Below are 16,200 nucleotides of genomic sequence, written 5' to 3'. Positions count from 1 at the left end.
GTTTTTTTTTTAAATAGATCAAATAATTGAATAGATAGGTTTTTACAAAACCTAAAATTTTACAACTGAAATGAGGCTGTGTATAAGAAATTCTTACCTCTCTGATTTGTATTTGGTGACGATGTTTGTGATTGTCAAAATGAAAATTCACATTTAAAAAAAAAAAAAAAAAAAAAAAAAAATATATATATATATATATATATATATATATATATATATATATATATATATATATATATATATATATATATAATATGTATATATATATATATATATATATATACACACACACAATTTTTTGTGAAAATGTGCCCTTTAATGTATGTATATATATATATATATATATATATATATATATATATATATATATATATATATATATATATATATATATATATATATATATATATATATATATATAGTTAAGAATTTAGTTACATCACATTTGTAATTTTTTAAACTGTCAGGTTTTTTTTTAAAGAAAAGATATGCCGAGCAAAAATTGTAAGTATTCAATTATGTTTGGCTTTTGACACATTATTAAATAGCTATTTCTAATATCAACTATGATCTGTTTAATTTAATAGTTAATTAGTTCGTTGTTGTAGCTGTTGTGATTGGTCTTAATTGTTCTGTCTCTCCTGCCCCACAACTCCTCCACTGTCTATCAGCAGCTCCCAAATTTACAGGATCAGTGTGTTGGAGCGTAAAATAGTGTGTGTGTGTGTGTGTGTGTGTGTGTGTGTGTGTGTGTGTGTGTGTGTGTGTGTGTGTGTGTGTGTGTGTGTGTGTGTGTGTGTGTGTGTGTCTCTGTGTGTGTGTGTGTGTGTGTGTGTGTGTGTGTGTGTGTGTGTGTGTGTGAGTGAGGAGTAACGCGATCTCCTTTTGGCGCTCAATCTCGTCAAAACAAATTCTGCCAGCAAAGCCTCCTGGGTAAACATGATGGCTTTCGACTCAGACTTTGTGACAAGATCCATCTGTCACTCTGCTGTCTCTCTCTCTCTCTCACACACACACACATTCAGACCGCTGGTGTCCTTGTAACACACACTGAGTTACTCTTATCCAAACATTGTCTTTGCCTCCTTCCATTGTCGCACATATTTTTTTCATATTCCCTCTTACTTTCCCAGACACACACTCACACGTACACACATTGATTTGTCTGATAGGCTCCGCTCCACATTTACTGTCACACCGCCTGCATTACATGAACTAGACAAACACACTCACTGTAGTTGTCATTAATCAGGCACACACAGTTTGTGCTCCTCTTCCCTGTTCCCTCTGTGTAATATAAATATTAAATGCAGCATTAAGTGGTCTGCGCATGAGCATAATGGCCATCATGTGATCAAAATCTCTTTGTTACGCACACTATTAGGGGCCATGACAATACAGGTATCAACATGTTGGTTGTTTTCTAGGTAAGGGGGTGTTTTTAGCATTTAAAGGGATTTGTACGGTGTTTTTGTCCAGGGTTCATTGTAGTTTCATATTTGTATGGGGTTATTTTGCTTGTGATTAGGATTTTGCAATGAATGTTGTAAAATGATACTTCATAGTGACTTCAAAATAGAAGTAATTTAGGATTATGAAGTTTTTATTATTAGTTTTATTCATGTATTTCATTTTTTTCTTTTAATTTGTCATCAAAGAAAAGAACAAAACTGATTTCAACTGTTTCAAATACAGTTGAAGTCAGAATTATTAGCTCCCCTGAATTATTAGACCCCCTGTTTATTTTTCCCAAATGTCTGTTTAACGGAGAGCAGATTTTTTCCAACTCATTTCTAAGCATAATAGTTTTTGTAACTCATTTATAATAACTGATTTATTTTATCTTTGCCATGATGACAGTAAATAATATTTTGCTAGAAAATTTTCAGAACCCTTCTATGGAGCTTAAAGTGACATTTAAAGGCTTAACTAGGTTAATTAGGTTAACTAGGCAGGTTAGGGTAATTAGGCCAGTTATTGTATAAAGATGGTTTGTTCTGTAGACTATCGAAAAAAAAATAACTTTAAGGGGCTAATAATTTTGATCTTAAAAGGTTTAATAAAAAATTAAAAACAGCTTTAATTCTAGCTGAAATAAAATGAGTAAGAAGAAAAAATATTATCAGACATACTGTGAAAATTTCCTTGCTCTGTTAAACATAATTTGGGAAATATAAAATAACAATTCAAAGGGGGGCTAATAATTCTGACCGTATGTAATACAGTATGACAGAAATGTAAAAACAATGTAATGGTTATTAAAAATACTATGAGTTAGGGATGGCTGATTTTGACACACTGTCGAGATCCTGAAGTGCAAGTGTTTCGAAACACTGCACCAAAGCATGATCCGAAAGACCCAGCTTACATTACTAAGATAATTTGAAACACCCGGATCATTTGACCAAAGTGTTTTGTTTACTACAGCGATTGTGACTATGTGACTACAGCGATTCAAAGCATCGGTCATTTCAGAAGCGTTTCGAGACCTGGCGAATCTGCGTTTGACTGCCAGTGTAGGAAAAAAGCTCCATGCAGCTCATGTAGCCTAGCGGACTGTGCGTGAACACAGAGTAACTGTGCTGCAAATGACCCGAGTTCAAATCCCAATCTGACTCTCCAAGTACTCTGTAATTATGACTTGATGGACTTTATTAATGTTACTTTTTATGACCAAAACAAGACATTTATTCTCAAAGTGTTTATTGGGGTGTTAGACCAATATTAAAACAAAACACATACAAGAGCAGAGCATTTAAAAACTCTCATCTATAGCTGCATCACCTCGGATTCGAAACACATTATCTCTGCATGCTAGTCTGGAACTCTCACCGCTTCACTAAATCACTTGAAACCTCAACTTTACAAGGTGGGGTTTAATACCTCAAATTGCTTAGCTGTTTCTTTGCTTTTGTAAGCTGTTTAGACATAACTGTGTATAGGTATAGTGATATATTTATTACTAATACTTTACTAATTACTAATACTAATACTAATATACAGTTATATTAGGGTGATATAAAGACAATAAGTCTCTTTTTTAAAATTTCCTGATGTTAAAATAGCATCTAAATCCCTCCCATTTTGAGGCCCATTGGAACTTGACGTAGGACCGCGGTTTCCCCACCCGCCGAATTGATTGACAGCTGTGTATTAACATGTCTCAGTAGTAACGCATATAGTCACATCAACAAGACAGGGCGTGCGCAAAGCAACTGGGATTAAAAGATCTGTTCAGCTCTCTGTGATCATCAATCATCATCAAATGTGATCATGAGTGAGTTTTACAAGTTTTAAATATTTTTAAAACAGTGCATGTTTGTAATGAATTACAGGGATTTACTTTAGCTTTACTTTATCACCACAGCCGATTTTCAGTACAATTATGAAAGAAGACGCTTTAATCGCGCTTTGTGGACGTTAAATCAAGCTTATTTTGTGCATTAACATAATGCATATCCATCCAGCGGTGGATATTAATGTGTATCCTGTCACATTTGCTGTGTAAAAACAGTGCAAAGCTAAACGCTCACGCTGTCTGTGTGTGTGTCTGTGTGTGTGTGTGTGTGTGTGTGTGTGTGTGTGTGTCTGCTGTGTATCTGTGTGTGTGCATGATCTTTGTAACGACATTGTGTGTGACTCATCATTGCAACTCTGCATTAAATACATGAAATAATCATTGGGAAAGTTCTTACTGTAGTATTTCTCACAAACGTTACGCGAGATCCACTTCCTTCATGTCTGTCTGTTATCTGATAATCTGAGGCAGCCGAGGGCGGAGGTTTGGGCACACTGACAGGCACGTTGGACTGATGGGTGGGGAGGACTAGCATTAAAGGCACAGTACACAAAAACAGGTACAAGATGCTCAGAGCTAAAAATCACAAACATCTGAAAGGTATAATAAATAATCTGATGGGTGTTTTCAGCTAAAACTTTACAGACACATTCTGGAGACACAAAAGAATTATACTTAATCTGAAAAAAGGTTGTAAACTATGTGCTCTTTAAGGTAGCATTCAAACAAAACACCCGTGAAGAAACTCGATACAGAGGAATATAGCATAACCCACTGCCAGCAAGCGGTTTGGAAGGGTTTTTACAGAGCAACACAAACAGCACGCCTAAGTATAAATGCATGGCTACAGCATGGCGCATCATTCGACACCGAAGTATTAACCAGCCTTTAGAAACACCTCGCATAAGCGGTAATTAGTTATTGTTTGTGATCTAATGCAAAGATTTATTTCAAAGCTTTGTAAATGTATATACATTTTTAAAAATCTAAATATTAAAATCTTCAGAGGATTTAATATGCTGATGACAATTGAAATGCTTTATCACACTATTGTGAAAAGGGTCTTTTGCAGTAAACATATAAACAAAAATGGTTTTAGTTTTTTTTTAATTATTTTAGTTATATTTTGAGTTAACTAAAAAACAGCATATTTAATATTATAGTAATATCAATATTATATTTCATTTTAATTCAACTTTTTTTCTTCACTATTACCTGATAAGAAGTTATTTATAATTTAGTTATAAATACATACAGTTACATTTTCGCTGATCTGTTATATTGAAGTTGTTAACAAAATCAAGACAATGTAAAGTTTGCTTCAGGAGTTCTAAACAGCTTTTCAAACAAAACTTCTCGGAAAACTTTTTAGTTTTTGTCTGCTAAACATCATCAACCTACCATTGGTCCAAGCTGATGATGTAGTAAGTGGGTGTGGCTCCTAGGCCTCACCCTTTGTGATGTTCCCTCTTCTTTGTTTAAGTACATTAAGGCCAGACATCCATGATCAAGGATATACACATTACCAGAGAGTTGATTTATGATAGAAATGTGTATGTATAGTCGTTGTAGCAGTGTATAGTTGTCTTTTTACCTCAAAGCGAAGAACGAAAATGAACTCTGTTGTGGGTTTATCAGGGCTTTTATGCTGTTTATGACACAACTGCCATGCTACACTGCCTTTGAACAGATAAGGTGGCTTGTCAAGTGTCACAGCAGTTGGCCTGAATGTCTCACTCACTTGTGTGTGTTTGTGTGTGTGTGTGTGTGTGTGTGTGTATGTGTGTGTTTGTGTGTGTGTGTGTGTGTGTGTGTGTGTGTGTGTGTGTGTGTGTATGTGAGAGAGAGAGATTTCTCTATGAATGGAGAATGTGATCTGTGATATGTAACACCAAAGGGGCCTTTCTCTCTATTCTATATATAAATGTGATAAGATCCCTTTCGCAGAAACCTGAGAACACAACAAAGCTGCAGTGTGTGTGTATGTGTGTGTTTGTGTACAGTAGGGTGTTTTTTTATAACTGTATGTGTGTTTGTGAGAACATGTACTCTATTCAGTTCCCAGCACAAAGACGTACAGAAAATAACATTTAGTTTGGACCGTGAAATGCATTCACTTCTGATATCACTCAAGGAATGACACAGAAAAATTGTACAGCACATCCAAAAAATAGGGGAAGTCTGGAGTCCAAATGAGTCCTTAATGGGTAAAACAAGAGTGTCTCAAGTGTTTTTATCAAGAGGTCTTGGTAGAAATCATAGAGGAGCAGTGAAACATGTGGGTTTCCTATGTCCTCTGGTGTCTGTCCACTTCTGTCATCAAATATCATTTTAAATCTTATAACCACACACAAATTATCCAGTATACAGGCTGTCACTCCTAATTTAGGAGACACTGCATTTTTACAGTACTAGTCTTGCATACTATGTTGTGGATTCCAAGCTTTTTTGAATCAGCTAAATTTTATTTTAAATTTAGCTCAAATTTAGCTTCATTTTATATTATTATTTAGACATTTTACTTTATTTTTTATTTTATTATTTAGACATTTAATTTAATTTCATTTCATTTTATTATTATTTAAACATTTTATTTTATTTCATTTTATTTCATTATTCAGACATTTTATGTCATTTCATTTTATTTTGTTATTTAGACACTATTTTATTTTGTTATCTAGACATTTTATTTCATTTCGTTTGATATTATTATTCTGACATTTTATTTTATTTTATTTCATTTTATTTTATTATTTAGACGTTTTATTTTATTTTATTATTTAGGCATTTTATTTTATTATTTAGACATTTAGACATTTTATTTTATTTTAATTTATTATTTAGGCATTTTGATATTTTATTTTATGTGATTTTATTTCATTTTGACATTTTGACATTTTTTATTATATTAAATTCCTTTTTTTATTATTTAGATATTTTATTTAATTTAATTATTTAGACAGTTTATTTTGTTTTTATTTTATTATTTTGACTTTTTTATATGTATTTTATTTTATTTTTATTTATTTTGTTTTATTTTTTGGACATCTCTGCACTGTCCATCCAGCTATGCATCTATCTATTTATATTATTTGTTAATTAAAAATGTAATTCTGAATAGTGATTGGCTTGGTTACAGTGTGTGAAACGGACTTGCTTCTGCAGTGTTCAGTTATTGTGGTTGTTTGGGGATTAGGATTTGGTGACTGTTAGCGGTTCGGTTCCCATGGCCACAGTGCTGGCAGCCGAGACGGCGAGAGGCTCAACTGGCACCTTCTCCAGGCTTATTAGCACTTCTGTGTTGGAGAATCAGGATGTTTACTGCGACGTGAAGCTAATAGCTCACACGCACACAAACCCAACCATACACAAACATTTAAGAGCTCATTAATGTGCTCACTTCATTGTTAAACCAATAAGATGCACAAACAGCTTTGTTAGTCCCGGATGAAGATTTATAAACTCACACACTGGGGAGAAACACATTGACACATCCTGTCTGAAGTTCAAGAGGTAATACTAAATCCAGCCAGCCATGAGTGTCTACTGGACAGAGAGAAAGAAGTTTATAAGAAAAGAAAATTCCGTAAAACATTTTAAAGGACACTGAGCTTTACAGTTTTATTCAGTTATTTATTTTTTTAACAAGGGATATGTTTATGCGTAATTTGCCTGATTAGATGCTACATTTTTATTGTACACATCTGTAATTAGGTGGCACGGTGGTGCAATGGGTAGCACTGTTGTCTCACAGCAAGAAGGTTGCTGGTTCGAGCCTTGACTGGGTCGACATTTCTGTGTGGAGTTTGCATGTTCTACCCATGTTTGTGTGTGTTTCCTCCGGGTGCTCCTCCACAGACATGCACTATATAATAAGCATTTTTACCTTATAAAATGCATGTAAAAGTGCTTATGGAAAGTCCCCAAAAAACTCTAAAACCAGCTGTGTGTGTGTGTTTTCAGTATTTTTCTAAATCCCTACTGTAAATATTTTGACTCTAATATGTCAAAAAAGAAAGCAGAATTTTATCCAACATTCGAACGTCCAAATATGCTAATTGGATATTTTGAAAAATGCTGAAAACCTGTAACCATTGACTTCTATTGTAGGAAAAACATACAGTATACTATAGAAGTCAATGGTTACAGGTTTACGGCTTTCTTCAAACTATCATCTTTTGTGCTTGACAGCAGAAATAAACTCAAAGGTTTGAAACCAGTAAAGAGTGAGTAAAAAATGACAGAATTTTCAATCTTTCGGTGAACTATCCCTTTAAATTTTTAGAAAACTTTTTCTAAACGTTTTCAGTGTAGTCAGTCAACTGGAGTAGTTACACTCAAATATATGTTTGCTGTTCCACTTATTTAAAATGAGCTGAAACAACACAACTTGGGTTCTTTTTGGGACAAATTAATTGTTTTATGTTTAATCCACCTAAATTTGTAAAAACTTATTAGGTTAACTTAATTCTTTCATGTTATCAAACACAAATCGATTGTGTGGAACCCAGCATTTTTCACTGTGTACATTGTTCACCTGAAGTGCCTTTAATACTAACCTGAGTTCGCAGGCAACTTTAGTCGCCAATGAATAACCAGTAGCAGTTTTCTTAGGCTACTGTTTACACACTTACAAAGTCAAAAGCTTTGACTTTCAGCATGCCGTCAATCCATAATCTGGCTTAATTCTTTCATTATGCTTCTGTTTTTCTTTCCCTCATGTTTTCCCGGTAAAGGTGAAAGCAAACAGGAATTCCTGAATGAAAAGATAAACACACACACACATTAACAGGCAAAACATGTCGGGGTTGAGCTGAGGAGAGGAGTTGAGCTCTAGTTACTCAGGAATCTTGATGGCTGATTTCAGTGCTGCTGTGAACTGGCTTCCAAAATCAAGCTGCCGCGTTTGGTTCTGCCTACTTAGAGAGCTGATTTCTGAGGGAACATTCTACATAAAGAGAAACACAAATAACACCACACAACGCTCAACTTGCAAGTTGTTTTAATGTAGCTTGATGTTAGCATGTTGCTAAGCTAATGGTTCAGTAATATTAATTAATTATTGGATAAAGCTTATTATTGTTAAACGGAGTACAGTATGGTATACTTAAATAAATGAATGCTTACTCTATTATTGAATTTTGGGCGACACGGGGGAGCAGTGGATAGCGCTGTCACCTCACAGCAAGAAGGTTGCTGGTTCAAGCCTCGACTCCAACATTCGTCAAAATTAGTACATTTTCTTTTTTGGGTAAACCATCCCTTTAAATGCATGTTATTTACACATGAATTAAAATTATTTTCTTATACATTTAACTATAAAACAATTATTAAGCTTTACTTTTTTGACGAATTGGGGAGGCTAAATTGTCTGACTACATGTAAATGTGATGTAAATGTAGTGAATGTGTGTGTGTGTGGATGTTTCCCAGAGATGGTTTGCGGCTGGAAGGGCATCCGCTGCGTAAAAACTTGCTGAATAAGTTGGCGGTTCATTTTGCTGTGGTGACCCTGAATTAATAAAGGGCCGAAAAGAAAAGGAATAAATGACTGAATGAACTTATTTAAAACAAGTACATTTTATGTAATTTAATAATTCTATTGTCCTTTAAATATAAAGTGTACTTGTGAATCTATGATAAGCAACATATACTTAAGTCATGTCTATTAAAAAAGTGTATGCCATGTGTTTTAGATATATCTGTAATTACACATTTGTTATGAAGAAGTTGCAATTAGTACTTCAAAATTAGTTCACAAGATATAATATTGAATATGAAACTGCAGATTCATATTGTAATGTATTTTGGTTGTTTAATTTATATCATGTTTATTTGTATAACACTTTTAACAGTAATTATTGTTTTAAAGCAGCTTTACAAAAGGTGCATGTTATTGCATTACAATCAAATTTAGTTAAAGTTACAATCAGATATAGTTTATTACAAATAAATATAGTCAACCTGCAGTTTTATAGCATATATGTGATGTCTATGTGGCATTTCGGTATTGATATTTGCCATAAAGTTTAAACTTATGACAACTGTAATTAAGAATTATTTACACAGTTATGCCATTTTAAATGCAAATGTACAGTAACATTGCATGAGATGTCTTTGTTATGACAACTTGATATAAATACATCTCAACAACCTGTCTTTGTCAGAACAACTTGACATAAATCTGAAATTCAATTCATCTTTATTTCTGATGCGCTTTTACAATGTAGATTGTGTCAAAGCAGCTTAACATTGAATGAACTGAATCTGTGTCAGTCGAGTTTTCAGAGCTGAAGTTCAGTTTAGTTCAGGTCAGTGTGGTTTAAATTTTATTACTAAAAGTCCAAACACCGAAGAGCAAATCCTTTAAAGCACAGCTCCACAAGTCCCAAACCAAGCAAACCAGTGGTGACAGTGGCAAGGAAAAAACTTCACCAATCAATAAAATAAGTGTTAACATAATAAAATAACTGCATTTTTTTACAGCATGAGAAAAGATTGTTTGTGAAACGTATTTTAAATACTTTTTCAAACAGTGTATAATTAAATTGAGTGTTAAAAGTTTACTTTAAATACACTTACATTTTAATTCATATTATGCCATCTGGAAGTAGAAGATTAAAAAAAAAAACGATTTTAGATTTGATGCACACTATAATTTGCAAATTTAGTACAATTTATGGCCACTTTTCTCATTTTATTGTATTTTTGTTATATGCGGTTGGAAAATCTTCATATATAGACAATAGTTACGTTTCTATCCATCTATTTTTATGCGCATTTTGGAAATGTCCTCAAAAAATCGTTTGATGAAAATGGCAAGATGCGCATACATTTCGAAAATGCGCATAAAAACATATGCGCATAACTGAGAAGAAGAAACTTTTTATTCAAAAACAGGTGCATAAACTACAATGGAAACACTTTTACCGAACAAATTCCAGTATCCGCATTAAATGCGATTTTGTAATATTTGATCATGTATTGATAAAAATATGTGTGAATAGACAAACCATCGGACCGACCACATTGTAAAGCATCTAAAATGCTGTTGTTATTCTAAAACGCCTTAACCGTTGTGGTATTAGTGTTACTTTATTATTAATTACCTCATGAACTGTCAAGAGTGTCTGTGCTCACCGTCTCACGCTTTCAAACACCACCACATGTTCATTGCCTGTCAGCATATGTCTTCTGAGGCGCAAGTCATTTATTTAATAAAGAAAAGATTCACGCAGCTTCTCCAATCGCAGCAAATGCCATTTACTGTTGATATTTGGTGTTAGTTAATCAGGTAGTGTTGATTTTGTTCTCTTTGACTCGTTGGATGGAAACGCTGCTTTATTCGCAAATCTTTTTTGCTATTTTCCGGTTTTGGGCATAAATTTAATTAGCCGTTATTGATGGAAACATAGCTAATGATCTAGCAATTTAAATCCAAAATGCACAGTTAATTCTGTAGTAATATGCAACAAATTAGCATTTTTTAGATTTCAATCTATATAAGCATAAATCTATACAAATGTATAAAATGTTTTCCATTTATACTCCGGGTTTAGATTGTTGTGGTAGAATTGTGCTACAAAAGTCTTTTTTGGAAACATTATAATAATTGCTATCTTTTTTTGTATCAAAAATGCACAAATAATGTCTTGAAATGCCACTTGAATAGTTAGCAGGCTAAATCTTGGAGCAGAGCGATAGTTTCATCAAGACATTGATTAGAGCGGTCAGTTTGGGGTGAATTTATCCTGTCTGTAACACAAAGGCTGTCATAGCGCTGACAGTGACTTCAGCAGCTGCGTTCATGAATGTTTGTGTGTGTGTGTGTATGTGTGTGTGGCCCCAGCGCCGGGCCTGCTTGCGTGCTGTGTCGTCCACATGGTTCTCGTTACAGAATGAAGGATGTTTGTTTTCTCTATTAGCGATCCTGTCCCCATTATCAAGATCTCAATCGAAAACCGCCTGCAACCACTATCCAATAAACACGCAAATATTTCATGTTCTCATTTTGACTCATGTTCGACTGCTTATCTTAATGCGGACATGTTAGTAGACATCGGTTGTTTCTGTACGATGCTAACTAGCTAGCACTGCAACTGACTCCCTTTTCCCCTCTTCCTCCATATACTTTTTCGTATATCTCCCTGTCTCTCTTTTCATATAAAGTTCTTGTTGGCCAACAGTTCATGCTTTTGAGTCCTTTAAGGGCTCAGAGTGTCTCGGGTGACAGGATGATGTGTAACAGGTGTGTGTGTGCGAGACAGATTGTGGCGCTAACAGCCCCAATGACACCACTTAAAACATCCCCTTCAACTTCCTTTGGCATTACGCTCTCGCTCGGATATGTGTGTTTGATATGTGTGTGTGCGTGAGAAGTGTGTGATGTGAGCTGGCATGTTTCTCAGGAAAGGATTAAAGCAGTTTTATATAGCATTGGACATTGAAATATAGGCAAGAAATAAAAAGTGCTAATAGTTGTCACTATTCGTATCCAGTTGACTGATTACATTAAGAATTACAATTTTTTTTAAATTTAATGTTTACATATGCAAATGAAGCATTACTTAGTTACATATGAGCTAATTTGCATGTACTTCTAGCACCAGGATGTCCGTGGGGTCTTAAAACTTCTTTAAAAATCTTCTAAAACAAGTCTTAATTTTCCTATGTCCATGTAAAACTCCCCAATCAGGCTGAAACTCAATCACCTATAATCCATCCCAGAACTGTTTTTTATATTTAAGTTTTTATTGCAAAGAGATACGATTCACAACAGCTGTTGTGATGTACAGATATATATTTACAGCAAATTCTCTAAATTATATTCCCTAATCAAAACATCCCTTTAAATAATCTTTCATTAATACAAAAACTATTTACAGAAGTAACCGGGCCTTTAGAAAAAAATCCTTAGTTTTTAACCCTGCATAATTAAATATTTAATTCATAATGGTCTTAAAAGGGTCTTAAAAAGTCTTTAATTTGACTTGAAGCAGAAACCCTGAGCACAGAAAGTCAGGTTCAAAAATTTTTTGGACACAACCAGAAAAAACACAAACATTTTCACAGGTTTTGTTGAATAAAATGTTTAATCAGGCAAATTATGATTTAACAAAACTCTTTAAAATCCTTCAGAATACAGTTTTATGTTTGTAAGTGCTGCTTATGGGGGAAAAAAGCCACAAAATCTGCTTTGTTTCATAAACAGTGTTAATTCTTGTTCAAGTGTTGACACTGTTTCAAGAATTAAATCTAGAGGAGTAGGGAGGAAAGGCTAGAAAATGGAGGATACTTATTACAGCTAAAGCTACAAACCTGTAAATATCGGAAAAAAATGTTTCTGGGCTTTTCTTTGTAATTTTTGTAATCGCCTACTGCTCCTAGCAGCGCTTGTGTTTAAACAGCCTTTTATCTCATTTTAAGCTAAATTACATTACCGATGCTGTAAAAGGAACCTTATGAAATTAAAGATCAATCTTTCACCGGAAGTTTATCAGAGACTGAAAAACACTTCTGTGCATAATTTGATAAAGTGAGATTAAAGAAACACTTAGAAGTGTACTTTGTGTCCTTTTTCTTCATTTTTGCAGTGTCTTGCATTAGACTGTAAAAATGATTAAAAACAATGCATGTACTGTAATGTTTAGGAGTCTTTTTAGTATGCGTGGTCATAAATTTCCTGGTTTTCATGCTTCACAGGCAACCAGGGCCACGCTGACGGCTCACTGCTCCTCTCTGGGTGACTCTCTGAGGAAGGAGAACGAGTTGGCGCTCATCATAGACGGACAGACACTCAAATATGCCCTCTCTTTTGAAGTACGGCAGGCTTTTCTGGACCTTGCGCTGTCCTGTAAGGCCGTCATCTGCTGCAGGTAACATGTGTGAACATCACCACAAATATATCAACAGCACTGCTCTAATAAACACGCTAATTAAAAACAGAGAGGAGGAAGACGTTGCTCAGTTGTTGCACTTGAGTTCAGATGACGTAATGCAGTTCTTTCTGAGGGAAAAATCATTTGGTTTTTTTTTGTTTTTGGACTACATCAGTGTAGGTCAATTTAGTGGTCTTGAGTTTATTTTGAGTTTAATAATATATACAGAGATTTTACGTTGTTTGTACATATACACTGTAAGTACACTATAATTAATATAGAGTATATTCAATATAAAATGTTTTGTGTTATAGTATTTAATATTTATTATATATTTGTAATTATTTCACAAAGTGTTTTATGTATTTTATTACTTATTTACATAGTTAATTTATTATTTATACATGTACACAGCGATTGGTTTTATTATGTTGTTTATATTAATAAAATATTACATATTTTATGAATCAATTAATAATTACCTTTTTCATATTTTATAATATAGTAATTTAATAATGCATAGGTGCATGTATACTGTATTTATACAGTAATTGCTGCACTTATTTTTATATATTACCAATATATATGAAATATTTATACAGTGTACTCTTAATGTTGTATATGTAATATTCTTTTTACATTATATGCAATACACTGTATTTTTAACAATTTTACGTTGTTAAAATGTTATATTTTCTGTACATCTATAAATACAAGTGTTCTTTCATGATCTTTATAGCATATATAAAAATATATATATAAAATATATATAAATTTCCATATTATATTAGTTTAAATTATTACACAGTTATTGATCTTATTGAGCTTGATATGATTTATATTATACATTATACACCATATACTGTTAATGCATTAAGTCACACTTTATTTTAATGTATCTAACAATTAATACTTTATAGTATAGTACTTTATTTATTTTTAGTATACAATGGGCTCCCATACAGTGCGCCCATAGGCGTTCTGGTCTGAAAAGGAAGGCGTTCTGAGGCGAACTGCTGGCACGTTGCTATTTTGAGAAACTATAATAGATTTTTCAATAGACCAAAACAAACCCGGTCCAAAGTCCAGTGCCTCGCTTACACACTTTTTAATACACACAAGATGTAGAACAATAAGCAAATATCTTTACATATGAAAAAATTTAAATATTAAGGATATATACAGGATATAATAAGGATATATATAGCATATAAATATAAAGGATTAAAATATTACAAAACATATTATTTTCTAGCCTACATAAATATGAAAAACCACTGCTTTTATGTCTTCTTCATCTCGGGAGGCTTTTTCAGTTCATTCATAACAATTTGCTTTTGTATAATGTTATTATTATTAGCAGTATTATTTAATATATCCATATTTATATTTGTTTTATTAAAAGCAAGCTTAGATTTGCCCACCTGTCAGGTTTTAGACCATATGGGGCACAGCATGTGTTTTAGGATATAACTCAGGTTTTTGAACACACTTCGTTATTATTGTTCATTTATTTGTTTGCTGGAAATTAAAACTGAATTTAGAAATAGCTTTGAAACAAATATTTGCACTTAACTAACAAAATTAATTATTTATAGACTAATTAAGGTCTGTGCATAAAGGGTTCCCTATCCACGAGAGCGAAAGTAGATCATTTATCTGTCATTCTCGCGCTGTAGATGCTCTGTGTAAACCCTTTTAGATCATGCACCACGGCGCAAAGCGGATTTTTCTGTCCTTAAATTAGTAAAAATGCATTCTGACACGCCCTGAAAGTGTTTGCGTTTTGCGCTTTGCGCATGGACCATCAAAATAGAGCCCTCCCAGCCACAACCCATCTGGAAAAAAAAATCTCCATTATTATTTTAATTTACTTTTTACATTTTTATTTTTATTTTTTTACAAATTTAAAGCAAATAAAGTAAAGCATTTACCCAGATGGTGTAACTCAGGTTATTTTAGAAGAACTGTTTGAGTTCAAACTGAAAATTAACTGTGAATGTAGTTTTTTAAATCTCCATTGGAGACTTATGTAAGATTACAAGGCCTTTATATCCGAGAAAAAAATAATGAGTTCACAAAACACAAGTCTCCATATTCTCTACCTTATAATCTCACTGTCGTCTAGAAGAAACATTTAAGATATTAAACAAGATCTTCCACAGGCTTTTTTATTTATTATGGGTATTCATTATGGCATTAGCACTGAACAGCTGTGTGTCTGTTTGCCCAAACTGAAAAAAAAACACCTGCATTTCTCGAAATTGAGATTTTACTGTGCGTCTTCAAGCAAAAGGTTGCATCTTGCCCTGGGTGACTAAAAAAACTGATGAAAATAAGCGCTTGGCTCTCAGAACAGAGCGTCTGAGCGGAGGTAATGTAATATAGCGAGCTCTGTGCAAATGTCAAACTAATGACTCACTTACTGTCATTACACACACACGCACACACAGGTAGACAATGCAGTCATTCACAACACAATGTGAAGCACTGTAAATGTTTATCTGAACATAATCTGAATATAAATGAGTTTCAGACAGTTCTGATGCCATTATAAAGTGGGTTTTCCATCTGTGAGAGGGAGTTTAATTGACTTGCTGTAGCATGAAGCCCATATCCGGACTGTGGTCTCCAAGGCCCTACAAACCGACTGAACCAAACCCCCCAAAAACTGTCCTGAATCCACAGACAACCAGCAGAGAGGAGCACGGATGTGTGTGTCAGAGTGAGTTTTTCATTGGTGTGTATGTGCGCACACACTCCACGCACGGTTTCCTGAGTTCACACTCTGTTTGTTTAAAGAGCTGCTTTAACCTTCTTATTTTCTGCTCAATTCCACCATGAAGAACATTAGTCCGCCTTTCATCTCCCTCCGGCTCGCTGTGATTGTGTGAGGTATAGAGTTATGGTGGAAAAAGGGGTGGAATCGATCAGCATGTTGACAAGAAAAAGTGCTTTGGGCAGGATTTGTCTTTTCGATTTTTTTGTTTTTATGACTATACCATGCTCATGCTATTAAGGAGAT

The 16,200-nt window shown here is 33.7% G+C and overlaps 2 protein-coding genes across 20 annotated transcripts in view; both read left to right on the top strand.

The window, feature by feature from the left end:
• Nucleotides 1-16,200, top strand: part of vipr1b (vasoactive intestinal peptide receptor 1b) — a 738,286-nt gene that overhangs the window by 45,734 nt on the left and 676,352 nt on the right. The window lies entirely within an intron of this gene.
• atp8a2 (ATPase phospholipid transporting 8A2) overlaps nucleotides 1-16,200 on the top strand; it is a 143,935-nt gene that overhangs the window by 83,328 nt on the left and 44,407 nt on the right. For all 15 annotated transcript variants that reach the window (XR_015524922.1, XR_015524924.1, XR_015524923.1 and 12 more), the window contains one exon: nucleotides 13,000-13,172. Coding sequence is in view for 10 of the 15 variants with exons in the window: in XM_087309497.1 (XP_087165623.1) it covers nucleotides 13,000-13,172 (173 nt within the window). In the remaining 5 variants the exon portion in view is untranslated. The remainder of the gene's footprint in view (nucleotides 1-12,999; nucleotides 13,173-16,200) is intronic.

The sequence above is a fragment of the Danio rerio genome, chromosome 24 (assembly GCF_052040795.2).
Source record: "Danio rerio strain M-AB ecotype USA chromosome 24, GRCz13ab, whole genome shotgun sequence".
Taxonomy (NCBI): domain Eukaryota; kingdom Metazoa; phylum Chordata; class Actinopteri; order Cypriniformes; family Danionidae; genus Danio; species Danio rerio.
This window is presented reverse-complemented; position numbering and strand designations above follow the sequence as displayed.